This window comes from Heterocephalus glaber, unplaced genomic scaffold, assembly GCF_053883595.1.
Source record: "Heterocephalus glaber isolate CG9 unplaced genomic scaffold, H.glaber_assembly_v1.0 deba00001773, whole genome shotgun sequence".
NCBI lineage: Eukaryota > Metazoa > Chordata > Mammalia > Rodentia > Bathyergidae > Heterocephalus > Heterocephalus glaber.
The window spans coordinates 7,012,791-7,036,809 of NW_028258463.1; the positions used below are offsets into that span (position 1 = coordinate 7,012,791).

Here is a 24,019-nt window from a genome sequence, read left to right on the forward strand (position 1 = left end):
TGAGCAGAGAACATGCTTTATTGAGTAGATATAGAAGAGCACATTCTACCACACACGGGGAAGGATGTGGCGTCTGTAGAAGGCCTTCACCCCTTAAGAAAACCCCCAGTGAAGTTGCTTTTGGATAAGGTTGAACAGTGATACTGGAGGGGAGACGCCACGGACCATGCTTAAAACCAGCTCCCCGCAACCCACAGTGAGTATCAGCAGTGTACAGAGATGACTAGAGCAAGGCACAAATGACCAGAGTCGGGATTGTGGGGAGGGCGACATGTCAAACGTCAAAGGCTGCCCCAAGATAGCAGGTTCTAATGGGCGTGGGAGAAATTAGAGGGAGCATCTCTTCCTGTACTCGGACAACAACGAAGTAGGAAACCAGAGGAGAGGGGGACGGCGGCACATCCCAAAGAGGAAGAGGAGGGAGGAGGAGCTTTGAGGGGTGGAAGTACTTCAGATCTACAGGAGGGGGTGACGCTGCTGGAGAAGCAAACCTCGGCATTGCGGCCACTCTGCCTCACTGAGTCACAGGCTGCGATGTGGAAACCATTTCCGGTCACTCTCAACTTCTCCCAGAGGCTCAGGGCAAAATCAGTGTGACTGATGTGCAAGTGGAGGGTTGTGCAGCAGAGCTAACCAGTTACCGTAGAGCATGATCAAGAGAGCTGGAAAGTATTTTGGCACCTGCAAAAGTAAAGGGGCCAAGGGACAAAAAGAGCATGTTCACTTCAGGACACTTTTTGGTGAAGCGAAAAGAAGCATCCGTTCTCTTCCGCCAAGACTCTGCCCACTGCCCACAGGTGAGCACCGATCCATATGGAATCACCGCCTTATTCCTCTCGCCATCATCTGATTCAGATGGATTATTCGCTGTGACCGAGACTAATGCCTGGGAGGCTCTTCGCAAGTCCTTTGCTCTGGTCAGCCAGGTAAGGACAGAAAGGGAGGCATAAAAGGGAAAGCGAGGTGCAATCTGAGGTGAACAGTCCCAGGTGCTGCCCCTTCCCCACCACTCCCCAAACACGAGTGGGAGGAGTAACCGCAAAGGTCCTGCCGTGGCAACCGCATTGGAGGTCTGGTGACCAGGTGGCAAGAAGCACTAGAACGAAGCTCAGAGGACACGACACACCTCATGGGGCAGAGGACACGAGGCGGAACCAGTGACTGGACAGGTACAGTACCGGAACAGAACTCCTTGGGTCAGTGCTACGAGGGAGCCGCACCATAGGCTGGTGCGGGTCCCATCCAGGCAACCTCACTGAGGCCGAAACAACAGTTCCTCAGAACCAGCGTCTGCAGTGATCACGAGGGCGGAGCCAGGACAGACCCGAGGGGCGTGGCCTTCCCAAAGGGTACTGCACTTGCCAATCAAGAGAGCAACAGAAATGACAGACAGATCCCTAAGGGATGGATTCCTACTGCTGGGGTTCGCTGGCTCAAAGAGTGATGGACCACTTTAAGTGCCCTTGGGAGGGGTCCATTTTAAGCAGCTTGGATCCATGGTTTTATTGGAGTTGGACCGTTTGGCCTCTTTGGCTATCCACTCATCAATCAGGTCCTGGGAAGAACAAGGAGGATTATTAGACGCATGCAACATGCATGCCCGGACACAGATTCCAAAACGACTACTGGCCAAGAAGGAATCACCAAGAGGTTAACAATATGTTTAGGTACAGAAAATACTATGTTTGTTTCTTCATTTGTGACAGGGTCTTGCTATGTAGTCCAGATTGACATTGAGCTATTATATAGCCCAGGTTGGCCTCAGACTTGTTGTGATCCTCATGCCTCAGCCTTCTGAGTGCTGAGATTATAAGTATGCGCCACCACAAACAGCGAAAATATTATCTTTTGATCTTTGAGCTGCTTTCCAACCTAATCCATTTCTTCCTTCCTTGCCTGTGATGAGGAGTGAAAATTCTTCATCAGTTTATTAGATGTAGGAGTCAACTAAAAAATTTAAAAATGAGCATGGGCTGAGATGAAATTTGTGAAATAATCTAAGGCTACTTTTTCTACACTAGGAAAACCATCAAATGATAGAAGTGCTGTGCAACATAAAAGCTGCTTAACTTATGTCATCCAATTTGAGATAAGAGCCTACAAAAAGCTCCTGACAAGGACAAAGCAGGAGGCCAGGGGTGGTGGCCCTTGCCTATAATCCCAGCACGTGGGAGGCTGAGGTAGAAGGATCACCACAAGTTCGAGGCCAGCCTGGGCTACAAAGTGAGTTCAAGGCTAGCTACATAGCAAGACCCTGCTCAAAACAAAATGCAACAAAACAAGGTAAGGGAAAGCTTAATATTAAAGCCAATGTGGGCCTCACTGCCAACTCAAGAAACGAGGCCAGTGGAAGGTGCTTGTACTCGAACCACTCCAAGGAGGGATGTTCCCTTCAGTGGCCAGGCCCATGGGCCTCTGCTCTGAGTCAGGGGCACTGGACAAGAAGCAAGCAGCTGCTAAAAGCCTCACCTGCCTCTTTAAAACCAGGTGTTTTCCTTTCCAATACTTGAGCATTTGAAGGGCTTGCAGAGTGCTGACAATGTCCACGGGGTTCACAGCCGTCTCCTGGCTGATTTCTGAAACAGAAGAGCTCCTGAGAACCTGGCCAGACTGCAGACCCCACCTTCCCGACGGTCCTTTCTCTCGCGGGGGGGGGAATCCAAAGGGCTAAAATCTTTGGTACTCAATGTTCAGAAAATGTGCACAAAGCATGAGTTTCACCAGTCCAAGTAACTATTTGTAATACTTGCTGGGTATTTCAGCAAGAAGCTACTCTTGGCCCCTCAGAAGTCAAGGTTGAATACAGATCAAACTCAATGCCTCAGTGTTTGCGTGAAAAGGCAGGGATACCTTTCTTAGGGCTCCCACATGTGTCAAAATACTTGAAATTTTTCTTCTTGACTTTGGTAAGGATTAAAGTGCTGGCAACTCCAGAAAGGAGAAACTGATTCCTAACCACTCCAGGACCCAAGGGAGGGGCTCTGCAGTGGCCCCTATTTGGTGGGCCATCTCTTCCCAGCTGCAGGAAACAGTGGGGCACTGTCTTTACAGGGCCAAGTGGGAAAGCCAGAGTATAGAGTGGACGATTAACCATTCCCAGCAGTTAAAAACAAACCTTTGATAGAAATCTCTTTGCCTTGGAAATTATGCAGGTAGCGGAGCAGCACTTCTTTCCAGTAACTGCGATAGCTTATGAGCCCCAGATCTGAGAGCGGTCGTTCTGGGGAGCCGACTTTTTCCTCCACTTTGGAAAGTAAATAACCTACCAGGAACAAACACAGACTTTTTCTAGCAACACTGTAGCTCATCCTAATAGCAAAGATCAGTATGCTAACGTGGTAGGCTTAATTAAGGACAATCCATTCTGTGGTACCCATTGGGGTTCAGCCATTCAATGAGACATGTGGTGTCGCCACTCTGTAACATGCTCCCTTTGTATAAACCGAAGGGGAGAATATGTAATTGTATAACTTACATCAGGCACTAAAAAACCCCTGGAGCCAGGGCCAGGGATTTAGCTCAGTGGTTCCGCCGCCTGCCTCGCAAGCGCAAGGTCCTGAGTTCGATCCCCGGTTAAAAAACAAAAACAAAAACAAAAAAACCCTGGAGCCAGAGGTCAAAAATAGCCAGGTGTAGGGGCTGGGGATTTAGCTCAGTGGTTTCACTGCCTGCTGCACAAGCTCAAGGACCCAAGTTTGATCCCCGATACCAAAAAAAAAAAAAAAAAAAGCCAGGTGTGGTGGAACACGGCTATTAATCCCAGCACTAGGGAGGCTAGGGGGATCGTCCCGAGTTTAAGGCCAGCCTGGGCTACATAGTGAGTTCAAGACCAGCCCGAACTATACAGCAAAACCCTGTCTCCCAAAAACAGACACACAAAAATGAGAAAGATGGGGAACAAAAAGGAGAAGCCATTTCATTACATAGCTTCTTATGTATTTGAAATCTTTGAACTTCACTTATTTATTTATTGAGGCAGGGTCTTATTATGTAGCCCAGGCTGGCCTCAAACTTGCAATGATCCATCTGCTTCAGCCCCGAGTGCCGGGACTATAGGCGTACACCACCAAACCGGCAAAAGAAACATTTTTATGGAACAGATCCAACTGTTGATCAGAGGCGTTGTGTTCTGGGCCCCAGCACAGTGACTCGAGTCTGCAGCTCTTCTCACCACTGTAAGCACATCAGTCCTCCTGGCTGGGGAACAGCCATGCGGCATCACACCTAGGGGCCACTATAAATCACCAACAAGCAGCTCAAAAATGGAGCACTAACAAACTACAAATGACACTTGCTCACAGAAGAGCCCAAACACGACACTTTATTTGGAGGCAGCTGAGAGTATGTACTTCCAGGGACTCTGTTTGTCCTGCTCTGTGCTTGGCTGTGAGTGATCAAAAAAGCCCCGAGACTGACTCTGGGGTAACACATTAAATTTTGTGAGCGGACAAATTCACAAAGTCCATAATGAATGAGGACAGTGGTGCAATGCTCAAAGCCTGTATCAAGTACCTGGGTTTCCTCTAGACAAGTCCTTAAAAGAGTTAAATCGCAAATATCAAAAGCCCAGATTTGAGGCCTTACATATACATATGCTGTGTTTCAAAGTCTCAACCTGGGATAATCCCAAAGAGCTTATTGTATTGCTCTGCATTCCTACTCATTAAGTACTAGCTCTGGCTCCTGGACTCATTCAGTATTCAATGTGAATGAGGCAGACAGACCATGTCCAGGTTTTCCCCACCTGCTCATTCATTTGCTACACACATGCCAGGAACTGTAGAGATGACAAACAACTTTCATGGGGTGCCTGGCTGCCTCATGGAGCTGATGAGTTCGCACTTTCACTTACTGAAATCAATGAGCATCTTGCCGTAGCCCTGTCTCATGTACTGAGGCATGGTAAGGATACAGGATACGTTGTAGTTGAGGAATGAATTCTTTTCCTAAAATCAAGAGTAAATAGAATAGCAGGTCACATGAGGATTTGGAGCTAAAGGTGCCCGCACCCCCACAGACACCCAATAAGGCAAAACTCTTTTTTTTTGGTACTGGGGATCAAACTCGGGACCTTGCACTTGCGAAGGAGGCGCCGGAACCACTGAGCTAAATCCCCAGCCTACCGCACCCTTTCTGATGGCCACAGTCTTGAATCCCGGGTTTCTCTAGCCCTGTGACTGCCAGTCTCATTTGAAGGGGCCGGCTCTGGCTCCTTGACAGCCGCAGAGCAAAGCGAGGTTAAGGCTATGGAGTCATTCTACAGCAGCTCTCTTTAAAAGCGAATTTTCAAAAGGAGACTGTCTACCAGAAGAGAAGGGAAACAAAATATAAGTCCTTATTTCTGAAAGGGGATCGAAAAATGACCAAATCACATCTTCTATGATCCATTTATTTGAAATGTCCAGAAGAGGCAAAGTTATAGACAGAAAGACTAGGAGGGGTGGGTGGCAATGGGGCCTCACTGTTCTTGTGTACAGCATTTCTTTTCGAGATGATAAAAAACTGACAACTGCACTGTGGTCATATAACTCTGTGAATATACTAAAACTATCAAGTTGCATTACTTGGAGGCAGTGAGTCGTATGGTATATGGATTTTATTTCAATTAAATTGTTATGCTAAAAAGTCATAACCCAAATCTGCCACAGAGCCATTGATGCTCAAGGGGCTGTGCTACAAGCCCAGTGCAAGAATCAGGTGATCGGAATTTATTCTTGGTTTTAAGCTAGCGACATAGATGGCAAAGCCGGGAGAGTTGGCTTGACTACAAGATGTGGGCTTGAGGGTTAGTAGGGAGAGCTGAGCCAGTAATTAATAGGCAGCTCCAGCCCACAAGTCCAGAAATGAATAAACCAGAAGCTTTTAATAAAGACTTGAACGTTTTCATTAAGCTATCTGACACATGGGTTTGCCTTTTTTCTTAAGGGAAGGGCTGATTGTTATCCAGGGCATGACCTCTTCCCAGCAGGGACCTGAGCCCCCAAATGCACCCATTCCCTGCTCCAGCCAGGAACTTCATCTCCAGACCCCGCTGACCTTGGAAAAATATCCAATCAGGTGACAGCCAGTGTTGTCCGCTTCTGTCATAACGTAGAACAGGAAGGGCTCTACATCATAGTATAATGTCTTGTGGTCCAGAAATAGCTTGGCCAACAGGCACAGGTTTTGGCAGTAGATCTAGAAGCAGAGAAAGAGTTTTTGGGTGGGCCGGTGGGTTCCAAACCTAGCAGACAAAAGCCTAAAATTGATGGCCGTGCCATTATTATCCATGACGTGGAAGGAACTCTTCCAGTGCCAAAGTGCATGAACTAACCATCTTCTTTTACAAGGCGGGGTGAAGATAAAACACCCTCCTTTGGACACCTGTGTGCTCAACGCCACCGCCACTGCCACCGCCACCCTGGGTTTTCTCCTGGGTTGCCACATCTTACTTTGTTTTTCTTGCCATCTACTTCGAACACCGAGATGGAGCCTTTGCGATATATCTCATCTCCAGGCGGGTGTTTCCACACACACTTGGCCTGCAAGAGAAAGAGTTCACATCAGGGAACCCAAGTCTACTTACGGGAAAGGCACCACCTCAAAGGGAACAAGAACCACATGTCAGAGTTGGTTAACTTGAAGACATACAGCAAAAGAGATTTCTTTTTCCAGTAAAACAAATAAAAGCTTTTAAAGTCACAGCAATATACTCAAGGCATTTTTACAGCAGTTTGGAACAAGTTTTCTGGATGACGTTCTGGCCCTGTCTCAGCCCAGGAGATTAAGATCATCTACTCTGTGAAAGTCATCAATAAGAACACCTTGGTGTATTATAAAACGCCTCGCACCAACAGGAAATTCTTAAGCGGCTTATTTTTAGCAGCTTAGAGTGACTAAGTAGTGTACTTTACTCTCACCTTTACCAGGCTGTTTTTCAGATTAGAAAAGGGAGCCACAGTGATAAAAAACCATTAACCACTGCCTGTCCTTGTGCGTGCAAATATGGACTCTGTCACACAAGGGTATAAGGGAAAGTCCTTAGCTTCCAACCAAAGCCAAGCGGCCTGGCGGAGTAGCGGGCAGCTGGGAGGCAAATGGCCACAAGGGGGCACAAGGACCCCGTTTCCTCACACAAGAGCACAACGTATAGAATGATTTTTCTTTTGGTGGTGCTGGTATTGAACCTGGGGCCTCATGCATGCTAGGCAAGCTCTCTGCCTCGCAGCTGCACCCTTAGCCTTGCCAGAAGGTTTTTGTTTTTGTTTTGGTACTGGGGATCGAACTCAGGTTCTTGCACTTGCAGAGCAGGTGGCAGAACCACTGAGCTAAATCTCTGGCCCTTGCCAGAAGTTTTAACAGTCATCCACTGCTGTAATTAGGCGAATTCTTGAGCGGTTTTAAGTAAATACACTTCAAAATGCTTAAAAATAGTCATGGTGGTGCCTGTTTGCCACGCCAGCTACCTGGGAGGCTGAGGCAGGAGGATCAGAAGTTTGAGCTCAGCCTGGGCCACTTAGCGAGATTCTGTCTTGAAATAAAGAATAACATAACAGGGCTGGGGACGCAGCTCAGAGAAAAGGCCTGGGGTTCAATCCCCAGTACCTCCCCAAGAATGTTTTTAAAAATTCTATATATGTGGGACATTTTTAATTAAATACTTTTCTTGTGTTTTTTTTTTGTCAATCAAAAATCACAATCCTTAAGGATTGAGCTGTATAATGGATGCTGAGAAATGGGAAGAAAGTGTTCAAATGGGAAGGGGAACAAGGGAGGAAGGAGGGAGAAAGGAAGGAAGGGACAAGAAAACAAGTGAAAATAGAAGGAAAAAATGGAAACAGAGCTTTTGTACAGAGGGAGGAGAGGGGGAATGGGATAAAATAAAATAATCACAATCCAATTTGGAAAATGTAAACACAAATATTTACTAAAGGGGATCATTCTGAATTCCATCCATCATTTGTTACTGTCTCTACCCCTTTACCCACGCTGGCTCTTTCTGACCCTAACTAAATTAATGAAACCATCAGATCCTGTGTTTAGAAGCAGAAGCCAAGGCAAAGACAGAGCACTACAGTGATCACACCAGAGCTCTGGGAAGCAGAAAAGTGATCGACTGGAATCAGTTTGTATTGCTTAGTTGGTCTGAATTTACCTAGTTTCTTGCCCTGTTGGCTATTTCACTGGTTTGTGTTACTAAATAGCAAAGAAAGAAGTGCAAGTGGTAAGGAGCCCATATCATTAGTTTTCATCTGAGGCCTACAGTCTGTGCCAGATCCAGTCCTGACACCGCCTCTCTGTGTCCCAGTGTCCCCCAGGCCATGGCCCCACTGCCCTCTGGCAAGGGCGCGGGAGTTTCAAGGGCTTAAACGAAAGCAGCGGCCCTGGACCACAAACCCACAGACCTTGTGCTCCAGAGCCAGGAACACAAAAAAGCAGTGCCACTCAACTGGGGAGCAGGCCAAGAAGGACAGGAACCACAGGAAGCCTGAGTTGTGAGTGTTTAGCATCACAGAAACCCCAGAAGATAAAGATGGGGAAGAAGAGACACCCTGGAAGGTCCCCAAAACTCTTGCTATCTAAATAACAAAAGTGCTTCTGTCTAAAGAGGGGTCTCCACCCCTTGCATGTTGCCCATCCCTACTTCACAACAGAAATTCTCTTAAGACAAAGCTTTTTATTCCATAACAAGGGAAAGAAAAATGGGTGAAAGCTGCAAAAAAATCTACCAAGCCCATTTATCAATGAGAAAGTCAGATTCAAGTCTTGATTTTTTTTTTTTTGGTATGGGGGCTCGAACTCGGGTCCTTGCACATGCGCAGAAGGCGGCGAAACCACTGAGCTAAATCCCCGGCCCAAATGGATAGTTCATCCTTTCTCTCTTTTTTTTTTTTTTGGTACTGGGGATCGAACTTGGGTCCTTGTGCTTGTGCTGCAGGTGGCAAAACCACTGAGCTAAATCCCCAGCCCCAACAGCAGAGTATAATAAAATTAAAAAACATATTGTTTACAGAAAAAAATCAGCAAAGTCAAATTCTTCAAAAGTCTGAATTACTAGGAAAAGCAATTAAGGGAAGAGGATGAAAATATTCATGTTAGTAATAAGAAAGGTAAACTTCTTACATAATCTGAAAGTGTTAATACTTATTTTCTTTAAATAATGTTCTTCCCAGAAGGCATAGTGCATCTGTGATTATCTGTTGGTATTTGAAAGTCGTGAAGATTTTTCAGTAATATCTATTGAATTAATTGTGATTGCCACGGGCATGTGGGAAATCGGTTGGGATTTTACTAGTAAAGATTTTCTGTATTTTAAAATAAAAACCAAAACCCAAGAAGACTGACTGAGGTACCCGAGGATACACTCTGTTCATTTCACAATCTGTCACAGTAAATGCACTCATTCACCACCCAAAAGGTGAGCCACGCTGTCTCTGCCCTGCCTAATAAGGCCCTGTACTTCCGGCTAGTCTGGGACTTGCAAAGCCTGCGGGCAGAGGTAATTCATATTCTGAGGAAGGAAGAAAAAAGCCAGGGCGGTGCCCGTGACAGGCTGTGGTTAAGGCCTTCTGCCGCTCTGGCTGCCACGCAGCACTGCCCAGTCCGCAGCCTGAACACTTGGTCCTGACACGCAGACATGAACTCCCTGCACCTCACCCCATTGCTGTGACCACTGGGAGCTGCTAGGAGTGGGGCCTGTGTGGGGCCAAATCCGGACACACCATAACGTGGCCACCACGGTCCAGGCAGAGGAACCCAAGCCAACTCACCATGTGCCGGCGGAGTATCGTTTGGCTCTTCATGTATTTTAAACAGAATTCACACATGTAGAGACGTCCCAGCCGCGCATACTCCTCAGGATAGGGAGAATGGTACCAAGTATCGAGCTCATAGCGGCCAAAGGCGATTGTTTTAATCATGTTGCTCCCCTCTGTAATTTGCCCTTGCAGCCTTAACTTCTCCTATTGCCAAGAGAAATCAAAAGTCAAAGGAGGATTAGAATTTGTTGTCTTAAAAAAAAAAAAGGAAGCTCGTGTGCAGGTCACCATGCTAAAGTGATGAAAAAACTCAGGACAGATTTGGCTTCTACCCACGAGCAACTCACACTAAAGGGGCTCAGTGGGGCAGGTGTGTGGGAACCCCCACCTATGCTGTCCAGAGCCCAGGGCTCAAAAGTGGCTCCCCTGCCACCTGCAGGGCCCCATCAGAATGAGTCTGGAATACACACTTTTTTCCCTTTCATCAGCCTAAACCAAACTGAATCCAAAAGGTAAGCTACTAGATATAGGCACTCTACTCTTGCAAAAATTCTTAGACAAGATTATTTAGAATGTGACTTCCTTGCCTACAGAAGAGTTTTATAAAGTCACGTGAATCTCAGTAACACGGACCCACCATACCCACTTATAGTAGGCTCTTTCAACAATGTTTTTTTTTTTGGTACTGGGGATTGAACTCAGGACCTTGTGCTTGTGCGACAGGCACCGGAACCACTAAGCTAAATCCCCAGCCTCAACAATATTTTTGAAGTGTAGATGGAAATTTAATCTTGCAATCGAAGAAGTAAACATGTCTGGTTCTCCAGCTCCTTCGGTGGCATTGAACTGACCACAGAAGTGGCTTGGAAGGGGACCCAGGTGGAGGGCAGTGCAAGCAGCTGGGAGGAAACCAGCGGCGGCAGCCTAAGTCTGCAGGCAGCCAACAAGCCCTGGCTCCTGTTTCTAACCAATCTAGTACTGGAGAGAATTTTACACGAGTGGGAAGGGTGGTGGTGGTGTGCGGATTAGAGGGACTACAGATGAGATTCACTTTATAAACCGAGTTTCCCTGGTCCCATTTGCATCTGTTAAATCAGAGATAAACCCAATCAATAGAATTTTCTTGATGCAAATTTATTAAAAATTCTGTCTAGGAAATCAAAGTCGAGCATGAACTGAATGTAAGTGAAAAGCAAAGACCTGTAAAACTCGTCCTTGTCAAAGTTTAGCTTTTTGGAGAAAGTCTCGCTATATAATCCAGGCTGGCCTCGAACTCATGGTGATCCTCCTGCCTCAGTCTCCCAAGTGCTGGGATTACAGGCGTGTGCCACCACACCTGGGTTCCTCACTGTCAAAGCTTAATTCACAACAGTAGCCAGACATAGTGGTAAGCAGCTGTAGTCCCAGCATTGGGGAGGCTGAGGCAGGAAGACTGCTGAGCCCAAGAGTTCCAAGCCAGCCCATGCAACTTAAGCTCCATGGCATAGTGGGAAGCCATCTCAAAAATCAACAATAAAAAACATATACTGACAACATTTTGCCTTCACTGTTACTCTCAAGGTTCTAGGGCAGTGGTGATGAGCCTATAGCACACGTACCACAGCAGGCTTTTGGGTCATTCAAAGCTCTAAAAGGTTCGCCATCAGTTTCCAAGCAAAGCAACTACTGAAAGATGTGAGGGAACCCTGCAGCAGAGGTCCTGCTGGGTTAATAAGTAGACAAAGGAGAAGGACACTTGGCAGTACCTAGGTCCTCAGAATTGCCAATTACCGCAAGGAGACAAAAGGACACCCCACGGACAATGGTGCCCACCGGAACTTCCAGCTGGGGTGGAAGGGCAGGAAAAAAAAAGCAAGGAATTCGAGTAAGGGAGATAACAGGGAAGGACAATCTCCAAAGAAGGACAGGAGATTTAAGCAGCAAGGGACATTTACTGCCCATCAAACTGGTTGCTAATCATTTTTCTTGGCCATTCGAAATGCCTTCTCCAAAGGCCCTCAGCTCGGAGGTTTTAACACTCACCAAGTCCTCCGAGGCCCGGGCTTGTGCTCTGCGGAAGAGATCCAAGTCATACTCGCTTGTCAGGTTTTCTAAGAGAGGTTCCCGAGTGTTTCCGTAGGTCTGCCTGTGCTCCTAGGAAAATAACCAGAGCATGACACTCTGCTTCTAACTTCACAGCTCTTTCCTCTCGATGGATGACCACCGCAACTCTAATCTACTCACTTTGTGTCTACACACGAGGCGACAGGGACTGAGCCCACAGCAGACTATTTAGTCCACCAGACGCCTGCTACCCACCCTAGCAACGCCCCCAGAGCCCCCTACAGCTCCGGAAGGGGGTGTCTTCTATCTCTAAGTGCCCACCTGCACCACCAGAATCTACGCCTCCATTTCTCCAGGAGAAAATGTTGCAGGGCAGTATAAAACATGAAGCCCGGAGGCGCTACAAATCTCGAGTCCTGAGATCTGGCCATGCTCTGATCTGATTTTCCAAGCCTCCAGGTTTAAAGATGTCAGACTGGAAGGAAAGTCCACCGGCAGCCGGACGGAGCAGTCCTTTGTAAATCCTTTCACGTGACTCCCTGTCCACCAAGGGCATGAGGCTGCCTGGGGAAAGGTAGGAGCTTCTAAGGCCAGTTTCTGGGCTGGGCTGAGTCAATAGCAGCGCGACCGTCTAGCCTGGACAAGGCCCTGGAGCCCAACACTGCCAAAAACAAAACCAAACCAAGAATCACAGAGTCAGAACTCCTAAGTCAAACTATCCTAAATCAGGGGTATCTGCAGTAAGGAGGTAGACAGAAAAACAAAACAAAACAAGAAGATGGGATTCAAGTGGCAAATTTTGTTATGTCTATTTTACCACAATAAAAATTATTTTAAAAACAACAAACCAAAGGAAAAAAAAAGGTGAAAATAAAATTGTCAAGTATGGCAGCGCACACCTGTAAGCCCAACACTCCGGAGGCTGAGGGAGGAGGATTTGCCAGGAGTTCGGGGCCAGCCTGGGCTACATAGCAAGACCGTATCTCCAAAAAAACATTGAAACATAACAAAACTCCAAACCAAGTCCACAAGAAAATTCGGCTGTACTGTTTTTAAAATGTCTTACTAAATATTAAGCAAGACTAAAAAAAGAGAAAAGTCATAGAGAATCAAAAGCATAAAAATAACCCAGTTTTAAACTAACTTTCAAATCTTACCATGGCCATCACTGTAAGTACCCTTTCCCTGGGAGAAAATCAGACCAGGCAGCTTCGCGGTTAACTCTGCTTCTAGTCCTTCGCTCCGGGCTCCGGGCTCCACCTCCTCCGGCAAGAGGCCATGGAGTTAAGTGGACTGCACAGCCCGGGAAGAACCAGGAGGTCCAGCACACATTGGCACTTGAAGAAGCCTTTCACCTGGACCATTAACCCTGTTAAAACTGCTTCCTGTTGATCTGGTTCCACAACCTATGGACTCTGTCACCTACATAAGACTTAGGTTTTAAGGATTACTCATTTCTTCTAGTTTCATGAATGTCAAAAAAAGATCTTTTGTTTTTTGTTTTGTGAGACACAGTCTCACTGTGTAGCCCAGGTTGGCCTCGAACTCACAGCGATCCTCCTGCCTCAGCCTCCCCAGTGCTGGGATGACAGGCATGTGCCACCACACTCGGCAAAAAGATCTTTTAAAAGAAAATCCTATACGGCATTTTTATAAGAAAACCTGATCTTAAATTTAGTGAAAAGCAGGTATTTGTAAGATTAAAAACTGCATAAACTTTTACGTCAGATGCTTTTTCTACCTGTATGATTTTGGGCCAAGTTTTGTTTTGTTTTGGTTTGGTTTGGATTTTTTTGAGAAAAGGTCTCACTATGTAGCCCAGGCTGGCCTGGAACTCACAGTGATCCTCTTGCCTCAGCCTCCCAAGTGCTGGGATGACAGGCGTGTGCAACCACACCCGGCTCAGTTATATCTTCTAAAGCCCAGTTTTCCCACCCATAAAACAGTAAAACACCATCTGTCATACAGGGCTGCTCCATGGAGTAACACGTTCATAACAGGACCTCAATTCATGCCTCACTGCCGGGCAGCTCAATCACCAGTGCCATGTGTGCGCATGCACGCGCACACGCGCGCGCGCACACACACACACACACACACACACACACGACTGTCCCGTGCGTGACTGTCCCGTGCGTGATTTCTAACACTAGTGGTTCAGGCCACTGGATGGGACAGCCATGCGTGTACCAGTGGGGGTTCGGGCCAGCAGGAATGTGTGCTAAGGGAGCATCACAAGCACTCAGGAAATGGCAGCCCTGTATCATGACTCCACTACCCAACTCGTAGATGGGCAAGCACACGACATGCCACCCCCCAGCCAGCTGCTAGAGCCCTCCCTGGGGCACATACCCATGCAGTCTCACACCACAGGCATTTATACCAGCAAATTCACTCCCACAACACCCCACCTATTGGCCTGATCTGTTCATTCCGGGTTATTATAAAGACTGTGAGGACTGTTAAAAGCCGTGCTATTCAAAAATCATACATTTAATAATCTATTCAAATGATTAAAAAGCACATTCCACTTCTTCAAAAAAATTAAAATACTCATCAGAAGAAGACTAAAACAATATATAGCTAGGCTGGTGGCGCACGTATAAAATCTTAGGACTTGGGAGGCTAAGGCAGGAGGATCCCCCAAATTCAAGGCCAGCCTGAACTACACAGTGAGACCCTGCCTAAACATTTCTCTCTCGCTCTCCTGTCTCTGTCTCTCTCTGCAAGGGTCTCACTAATTGTGGGCAGGCTGCTCTCAAACTTGTGCACTCAAGAGACCCTCCTACCTCTGACTTCCAAGGAGGTGGGATTACAGGGATGTACCATTATCCCCAGCTATTTGTAGGATCTTCCTAAGTAAGCATGTATGTATTAATACATTTACAATAAATCTTTACCTAAGACTCTAATTTTATGCAAAAGAAGTTGAAAATTTTTTAATGAAATGAGAAAATTAGTTTGGAACATTTAAGTAAAAAGACAGAATTCAAAGGGTAGGAGTATGTATAGTTGGAGTGTAATTATGCAAAAAGCTAAGATATGTCCCAAAATGCAAGCTGTGGCTACTTTTCAATAGAATTCATCTTTTCTTCTTCTGTATACGTTTCTTTTTTTTTTTTTTTTTTTTTTTTTTGGTATCGGGGATTAAACTCGGGACCTTGCACTTATGAGGCAGGCAGCGGAATCACTGAGCTAAATCCCCGGCCCCTACTTTTGTTAACTGTTCCTTTTTTCCCTCAGTATGGTGATTGAACCCAGGGCCTTCATGCTGAGCTACATGCACCTCCAGCCCTTTTTTGAGACAGAGTCTGGCTAAGTGGCTAAACTGCCCAGGCTGGGCTTAAACTTGCAATCCTCCTGCCTCAACCTGCCACAGAGCTGGGATTACAGGTGTGTGCCACCACACCAAGCTTGTTCCTTATTCTTTTTTTTTTGGTACCGGTCGAACTCAAGTCTTTGCATTTGCACAGCAGGCGGCGAAACCACTGATCTAAATCCCCAGCCCCCTTATTCTTTACTAATTATGTACATTATTTTCAAAGTTTAAAAAAATGCAATGATATACACCACCCAACAAATACTTTATACTATGGAGGAAATTTATTTTTCCATTTAAATCAGTAGATTACTGGAAATTTGAATATTTGTCCTTTATATGAACATTTACCAATGTCATGGTATTGTTCTCGTGCAGTGATGGTGAACCTTTTAGAGCTTTCAATGATGCAAACAGCCTGCTACAACACACGTGGCACAGGTTCACCACCACTGTTCTAGTAGGTAAATTTAGTTGTTTTTTTTTTCGGTACGGGGGATTGAACTCAGGACCTTGAGCCTGTGAGGCAGACAGCACCACTGAGCTAAACAGTGGGTAAATTTAACACTAAAATTATAGGGAAAGGACTGGGGTGTAGCGCAGTGGTACAGTGCCCAGCATGCGCAAAGCCCTGGTTTGATCCCCAGAACCTTTGAACAAATTAACAAACAAATAGGAAAGTTTTCAAACAACTAGAAAAATCAATGGGTGTTTTCTTTGTTTTTGTTTTTTTGAGATAGGGTCAGGCTGGCCTTGAACTGTCTGTAGCCCAGCCTGGTCTAGAATTCAGTGATCCTCCTGCCTCAGGCTCCCAAGTGCTGGAATTACAGGGGTGTACCACCACACTCAGCCAAAGTTTTAAAAATATAGATTTCAAGCTGGATGCGATGGTGCACACTTATAACCCTGCCCGGCTACTCACTTGATAGCCACATGGAGAAAAGAGCAAACTGAAAAATCTGAAAAGACAGATGCCTAGAGCAAGAGAAGCAAATCCAATAGCCGAAGTTCGTGCTAATAGGTACTGAACTTCTCCTCACCATGTATTTCTCTTTCTGTTCTTTGCTCAGTCCAGAATTTCTTTTCTTCCTAAGTTCAGCCACCTTTTCTTTATATCGCAGCTGCCTTTCTGTTGGTGCCTAAAAGGAAAAAAGAGAGAACTGAGAAAGCTACATAGAAAATTCATTATGAAGCCAGGCTTCAGAAGTGTCAAAATCAAAGCAACAAAGCTTTTTTCTTTGTTTTTTTTTAGGCAGGGTCTTGCTGTGTAGTTTAGGCTGGCTTTGAACTCACAATAAAGCCCAGGCTGGCCTCCAGCTCTTGGCGATCCTCCTGCCTCAGCCTCCCAAGTGCTGGGATCACAGGTGTGTGCCGCCACGCCCGGCAAAAATTTTTTAAAGGGGAAGAAAATGCCAGCACATTACAGTCACATTGTGACGAATACAGCAATTTTATAATTCCAAATTAGGGTTCCCTAGCACCCAGATCATACCGTTACTAGGAGTTAAATACGGGTTCAGAATAACAGTTTTTAATAATAATACAAATTAAGAATAGTAGCCTCTACCAAAGCAATAGGAATACAGATTCTTTCAACACAATAAGCATTTACCGAATGCTGTTTTTGAAGTAACGGTTACTAGCTAACAGTGACACAAAATAATAATTTTGCAGCTATACTTACAGAGCACTTCTTACCTGCCACCACACACTGGGGACAGCACCTACTCACACTTAATGCAGCTCATGACCTACCCAGGCAGGGTTTTTTTGTTTGTTTTGTTTTTTGAGACAGGGTCTCATTATGTAGTTCAGGCTGTCCTTGAACTCCTGGAGATCCTCCCGCCTCTGCCACCTGAGTGCTAGGATTACAGGTGTGCACCATCACGGCCACCTTTTTATTCTTTGAGACAGGGTCTTCCTCTATAATCAGGCTGGCCTCAAACTCAAAGAGATCTTCCAGCCTCAGCCTCCAGAGTGCTGGGATTATAGCCATGTGCCACCATGTCCCGGCAGGTAGGCATTTTTCATTCCTCTTTTTTTTTCCCTTTGCAGTACCGGGGATCTGAACTCAGGTCCTTTGCACTGAACTACACCCCCAGCTCTTTAGTTTTTCAGTGTCTTGCTATATTGCCCAGGTGCAATTTTTCTACCTTAGCCTCCCAGAGTGGGAGGAATACAGGTGTCCACCACCCCACACACACATCATTCTTTTTTTTTTTTGGTACTGGGGATCAAACTTGGGACTCTGCCCTTTCGAGGCAGGTGGCCGAACCACTGAGCCAAATCCTCAGCCCTTCTTAATGAAGAAGTAAAGTTTAGGGAGATTAGCTGACCTGCCCAGGGCAAGTAAGAGATCACAGCATTCAGATCCAGATCTGTTTCCTCACTTCATCCTGTTTCCTCTGCCATACAGATACTTAGATGATAAACTATGTACAACACAGGCGGACAGCAAGAATGAGGCAGATTCACTGCAGGCAGGAGCAAACTGGAACAAGTCCTACTTCAGCTAGGAGCTGCAAGAGGCCTCGAAGGAGAATTACAACCTCCCTGCTCGCTACATGTACAGAGTTCTGGGCAGGAAAAGAGCAAGAGGAAGACTAAAGCCATTTAGAAAGGAAGGAGGGCCCAAGCACTGCCAACATGGCCTGAATCTTCAGGAGGCGGGAAGATAGTCAGAGCCAGGGTGCTGCCTGGAGCTCACAGGAAGAGAGAAGTGACCTGGTCGACAAGTGTCAGGTGCTGAAGAAGTCCCTGGTGACCTTGGACATGGGCCAACAAGGGGAACGGGGTCAGAGGGCAAACTATAACGAGTTAGCAAAGGAGCGCAAGGCGAGGAAATGGCACAGCAAGTGCAATTTTTCAAATAATCAAGAGCATCTTTCATTACTCTTATTACTGAAAGTAGCATGATCCCTCCACTTAGGAGGTAGAACATTTGCTTTGTGAAAACTATTTGGAAAACAAACATCATCTTTCTGAATTTATGCCTGGAAGAGCAATTATTTAGATGAACCCTGGGAAACAAGAGGCCCAAATGGGCCAATGAAGACAGTTATGGGCGAAGGAGACCCATGACATAGATCTCCACCTGTGGGCGGCCAGAGCATCACAAGGCCCGTACCTGGTGCCTGGTTGCATGCCTGTTGTTGTCATCTTGCCTGTGGGACAGCATCCTTTCTTCTATCTGCTTATCCCGGCTCTGTGCTCTCACCTGCAACCATCAACAACGTCAATAAATCCACCCGCTCCTAGGACTGCGTTTACTTACAGCATAAGAACACGGTAACTATCCCGGAAGTTACATTGTACTCTGAAAGCAGAAGTACACTTGTCATAGTCTTTAAGAAAGAGGCACGCAAGCTTCACGTTACACTTTCTCAGCCATTGACTAAGGATCAGAGAAGCTAAAGGATCACAGCCAAATGGTAGCAAAGCTAATGAAGTCTGATGACTGAGCCTGGATTCTTTCCACATAAAATGGACAAGAAACCTCGAAGAAGTGCAATAGAGTAAGGAAGTACAAAGAAACAGAGAACCTAAGTTCCAGCCAGGCACAAAGATGTGTGCCTATAGTCCCAGATACACAAGAAGCTGAGACAGGAGGATTGCTTGAGCCCAGGAATTCAAGGACAGCCTAGGCAACACAGAGCACGCGAAGGAGAGGAGAGAGAGGAGAGAGGAAGAGAAAGAAAACCTACAGGAAACTGAACTCTGTAGCTACATAATCTCAGACAAATCCCATCAGCTCTCAATAGTTTCAATTTCATCATCTGGAACTGAGATCTCACATCCAACTGCCTCTTCAATTTCACCACTAAAACAGCAGTGCCACAACAGAGCAACTAATACTCCCCACAAATCCGATCCACCCAAACCTCCTTGATACCAATAAATGAAAACACCATCTCAAAAGCTGATGGGGTGGGGGATTTAGCTCAGTGGTGCCACCACCAGGCGCAAGGCCCCAAGTTGATCCCTGGTACCAAAAAACCCCAGAACAACAACAAAAAGCTGATCAGGTTAAATAACTAGAGTTACCCTTGATTCTTCTTTTCCTCACACCTCATATTAAATCCATCCGCCAGTCTAGTAACTTGCTCCCTTCCAAAAGCCACCGAGAATCCTGGATGTTCTCAGGCTTCACACTGATCCCACATGGGCTCGGGTTACCACTTCCTACCAGACAGGAAGGGTGGTCCTCGAGTCACTCATCTACCCGACAATCCATTCTCCACTCACTAGCAAGTTATGATTTCAACAAAATGCTTGTGAAACTGTAACCATCTCTGCTAGGTCCTCCAAATGCCTTCCGCTGCCATCAGAAATAAAAACATACTCCCTAAACCAGGCATGGTGGCACACATCTGTAATCCCAGCACTGGGGAGGCTGAGGCAGGAGGATCTCCATGAGTTCAGGACCACTCTCAGCTACACAGTGAGTTCAAGGCCAACCTGGACTACATAGTGAGACCCCATCTCAAAAAACACTTGGATCAAAAAAAAATTAAAAAATAAAAGTAAGGGCTGGGGATTCAGCTCAGTGGTTCCACCACCTGCCTCACAAGTAGAAGGACCTGAGTTTGATCCCCAGTACCAAAAAAAAAAATTAAAAAAATAAAAAATATAATAAAATAAAAATTATAAAAAAAACAAAACTTGGATCCTACTTCCTCATCTCCCATCAAACTCCAGCCAGACAGCCAAATTTCCATCCCTCAAACCCAACAGTGTGTCCACACCTTATGGCATCTTCACTTGCTATTCCTTCTACTTCACTACCTCTTCACCAAGACCTTTACATACCTACCTGTCTCTTTGCTGTCATCCACAACCCAGATCAAATGCCAGTGTTTCAGAAAGCCCTTCCTTAACCACACCCCCAGCACAAGCAGTGTGTTCTCCCCAACCCCTAAAAGTCACTGCCTTTAGTCTTGATTTTTCACAGTATTTATCACTCTAGGGAATTCTTTGTTTTTTGAGACAGGGTCTCCTTAAGTAGTTCAGGCTGGCCTCGAACTCACAGGGTGCTCCTGCCTCAGCCTCCCAAGTGCTGGGATTACAGGCGTGCACCACCACACCCGGCTCACTCTAGGAGAATTCTTCACTGATTAATTTTTAGGCATTGCCACCTCCCTCCCGGAGAGTGTAAACTCCCTGAATGTAGTCTTTTACCTTCTTCACTGAACCCTGAGATAACTGTAACCCAAAATATAAACAAGGAGCAAACAAAAGAGAGATAATAGGAAGTGGATAGATATTTCTCAAATGCAAGGGGGACCAGGGATTTCGAGAGAGAAGGACAGGGGATGAAAAAGGGAATCAAGATGTGTTCCATTCATGCACCAACTCCACACAAGGAATGTGAACATCATGTACTACAAACATGGACTCATTAAAAAAATAGATGGCTAACTAAAAATGGCACCATCACTGACCGAAAGGTTTACTGGGACTCTCGCGTGCAGCCCTACACATGCAGAGGATTTTTAAACACTAAAGCCTTCGCTGGGCAGGAGATGCACGCAGCTCAGTGTAGAGCCCTTGCCTAGCACGTGTGAAGCCCAAGACTTGATCCCCGGCACCGCAAAAAAAACAAAACCAACCAAAGAAAAACTAGAACTATTTAGAACAGGGTGAAACTGTCCGGTCTTCCCATTTGGGACTCTCAGTGTAACAAAGATACTTCGTGTTCAGAAATTCTCTACCCTCCAAGCACACGTTCCACAGACAAAGACGGATTATGCTAAGTCTCACTGCCCTTATGAAATAAGAAAATTCACGACACAAGTATTTTCCTTTTTTCAGTATTTTCTTCCCCAGACTGAAATTTTTCTTTTTCTGTAACTGTTTTTATTCTTTTTTTTTTTTGGTACCGGGGATTGAACTCAGGTCCTTGCGCTTGCAAGGCAGGTGGCAAAACCACTGAGCTAAATCCCCAGCCCGTTTCTATAACTGTTTAAGTAACACGCTGATATAGTTACACGGCAACTTTTTTTTTAAAGATAGGATCTTGCTAGGGCCAGGGATATATATAGCTCAGTGGCACGGCGCCTGCCTCGAGAGCACAGGGTCCTGAGTTCGATCCCCAGTACCAGAAGAAAAAAAAATAGATAGGGTCTTGCTAAATTCCCCAGGCTGGCCTCAAACTCAGGATCCTCCTGCCTCAGCCTCCCAAGTGCTGGTATTACAGGTCTGAGCCACCACAACCAGCTAACAATTTTTACAATTATACATTTGGAAGATTTTGATGTAAAACCAACCACAGTATAAACTGTTACATTTAAAGGTACATAAAAAAGGATCTATTAGAAGTAGATCACAGTTATTTTGAGAGGAAGAAGAACCCAGCGCCTGGCCAGCTTCTGAATCATGGTGGCAGACTCACTGGTGCTTTGATCTTACTGAAGACCACAGGAAGACAACAGCAAGAGCCTACACTGAGCAGAAAAGGCTGCCCTGCTCACAAAAAGATTTGGAATGAAGTAAACTAAGAGCAGAGTTCTCAATCATACAGTCCATATCAACAGTGGATGTATACTACTGTGCTGAAAGACTAAACACATGAAGAAATGTTCACCCTGTGGTCTGCTTCTCTATTAGAGAACAAGTTCCTGAATCAAAAAGAACTAATGTTAGCTGGGAATCTAATTTTCCTCAAAATGAAACCTGCTCGGACAAGCACAAACCTGGGACACAGGCTTTGTTGGCAAAGTAACAACCAAAAACCAAGACTTTAGTTTAACCAAAGTACTTAGGGTGACCTGCCCAAATACTCCCCAAGCAATCTATCTAATTAACATGTTCAATTCTTGCTTCCCTATAATTAGTTCTTTGGTTTCACCCTTGTAGAAGCAACCCAAGAACATTCAAATGGAACCTCAGGCTCTACTCTCAAATCCATTATCCATATCCCAAAGGTGACTAATTTCAAGAATTTAACAGAAGAATTAGCCAGGAATAGGTGTGACTTTGAGTAAGAAAAAGGAAAAGTTTTCTGTAGAAATGGACAGAGAAAGAGGAAAAGAATTATGGAAAAAATTTAAAAAGCAAAATACCTTCATAGATTTGGAAAGAGAAAATCTAATGCATATATACCGAGATCACACATCTATGCAAATTATGCCTTAGTACAACAAGCATGTCCCTAGCGGTCTTTGAAGTCAATTTTCTATGGAAAATATCAATGCACTGGTGGTCAGTGTACCAAATAGTCTATGTTCATGTCTTCCAAAGCACTCACTAAATATTGTAACTCTTTTGCCTGTCCAAGCAGTTTTCAAAAACACATTTTTTTTTTTTTTACTATTTCTCCACTAAAGCATAAGGACGAGGACCTGGCCCATCTTGTGCACCACTACAGCCCGTGTGCACCCAAGCACCAGGCCACCAGCAAGCTCTCCCCGAGGTGCACAGAGAGAAGAGAGGGCGGTTACCTTGCATTCATCAGCAGAGAGGTTGTGATAGAGCGGGCATCCTGAGATGGAGAAGTGTCGCTCATGTTTCCCAGTGAGGTGTCCTGTTAAAGAAGGGGAGAGGTCACTCCTGGAAAGACGTAAACTCCAAAAACGACATTTCTCTCTACAGTGAGCCTGTCTGCTTGCTATTCCATCTTTATGGATCAGACTGAACCAACAAAAGGTAAGTGCCATTAGGATCACAACTTGTACCCAACAAAGTCCTTTTCTTTCACAGAACACACTTGGCAATCTTTTAACATACCTGTGTATGTTTAATATAAATTGTAGTTCCTTCTATTCTGATGATATACATACTACCAAACCCCAAAATGTCATCATGAAGCATTCATTTATAATAAGGCACAAAACTACAAACAGGTACACTTTTTTCGTGGGTTAAATTAATCATGTCATGTATAAGTGTACTAGTCTTTCTACTATGTGATACTATCCAATTTAAATTTCATTCCTTTCAATAAGCTTTTGAAACTTATGAAAAATGGAGAAGAAAACAGCCTATTCGTCATATAAGCCAGCACTCTCAGAGACTGAGGCAGGAGGATGCCAAGCTAAGCAATTTAGGGATTTAGCAAGACCCTTTCTCAAAATAAAGAATAAAAAAAGGACTGTTGATGTAGCTCAATACAAAAGCCCTGGATTCTATCTGTAGTGCCTAAAAAAAAAAAAATGAACAAAAAACAAAAAAGAAGAAAGGGAATAGGGAATTATTTCCTCATATATATCTCTTCAACCAAGAGGGTTTTTTTGTTTGTGTGTTTGTTTTTGGTACCAGGGATCGAACTCAGGACCTTGAGCTTGCAAGGCAAGTGCAGTGCCACTGAGCTAAATCCCTGGCCCTGTCAACCAAGAGGTTTTATAAGACAGAGTCCGAAAAGGCTGGTGAGACAATGCCAACGGGGTAAAAAGATAAATTAGCTAAGCTGAATTACAAGTCTACAAAAATCTTCACCGTTCTTTCGTGGAAAAAAGAAATTTAATTTTAGGTAAAAGATATACTGAGATTTAAAAACTTACGCAACAGCTGGGTGTGACAGCACATATCTGTTATCCCAACACTCTGGGAGGCTGAGGCAAGCAGACTGCACGCTTGGACCCAGCCTGGGCAACTTACTGACTTAGTGAGACCCTGTCTCAGAAAATAAAAAGGGCTGGGGTAGCTCAGTCCAAAGTCCTTGGGTTCAATTCCCAGGGCCACCCAATTTTTAAAAAATGATATAACATGATTTATAGAGTCAGCTTTGAAGAGCCAAAACAGTCCAAGAATTTGAGGGGATGGGTTTGTGATATTCAGACTGCGAGATCTCTAGGACTGCGTCATTAAACGTGGAATTTTAGAAAGCCATAGGCTTATAGTCACGCACCCCATAACAATGTTTTGGTCAACAACGTACGACATATGTGACAGTGGCCCTGTAACATTGAAACGGCTGAAAACT

General features: G+C 45.3%; 1 protein-coding gene across 2 annotated transcripts in view; it reads right to left on the reverse strand.

The window, feature by feature from the left end:
* Kat7 (lysine acetyltransferase 7) overlaps positions 1-24,019 on the reverse strand; it is a 32,558-nt gene continuing 8,539 nt past the window's right edge. Inside the window, exons 5-15 of one of the 2 annotated variants that reach the window (XM_004859661.4) lie at positions 22,539-22,621; positions 18,227-18,316; positions 16,140-16,238; positions 11,760-11,870; positions 9,750-9,941; positions 6,432-6,521; positions 6,037-6,177; positions 4,853-4,946; positions 3,116-3,262; positions 2,470-2,576; positions 1-1,555 (exon numbers count right to left, since the gene is read on the reverse strand). In XM_004859661.4, coding sequence (XP_004859718.1) covers positions 1,454-1,555; positions 2,470-2,576; positions 3,116-3,262; positions 4,853-4,946; positions 6,037-6,177; positions 6,432-6,521; positions 9,750-9,941; positions 11,760-11,870; positions 16,140-16,238; positions 18,227-18,316; positions 22,539-22,621 — 1,256 coding nt within the window. In that variant the 3' untranslated portion in view covers positions 1-1,453. The remainder of the gene's footprint in view (positions 1,556-2,469; positions 2,577-3,115; positions 3,263-4,852; positions 4,947-6,036; positions 6,178-6,431; positions 6,522-9,749; positions 9,942-11,759; positions 11,871-16,139; positions 16,239-18,226; positions 18,317-22,538; positions 22,622-24,019) is intronic. The other variant, XM_004859662.4, reaches the window with a different exon arrangement.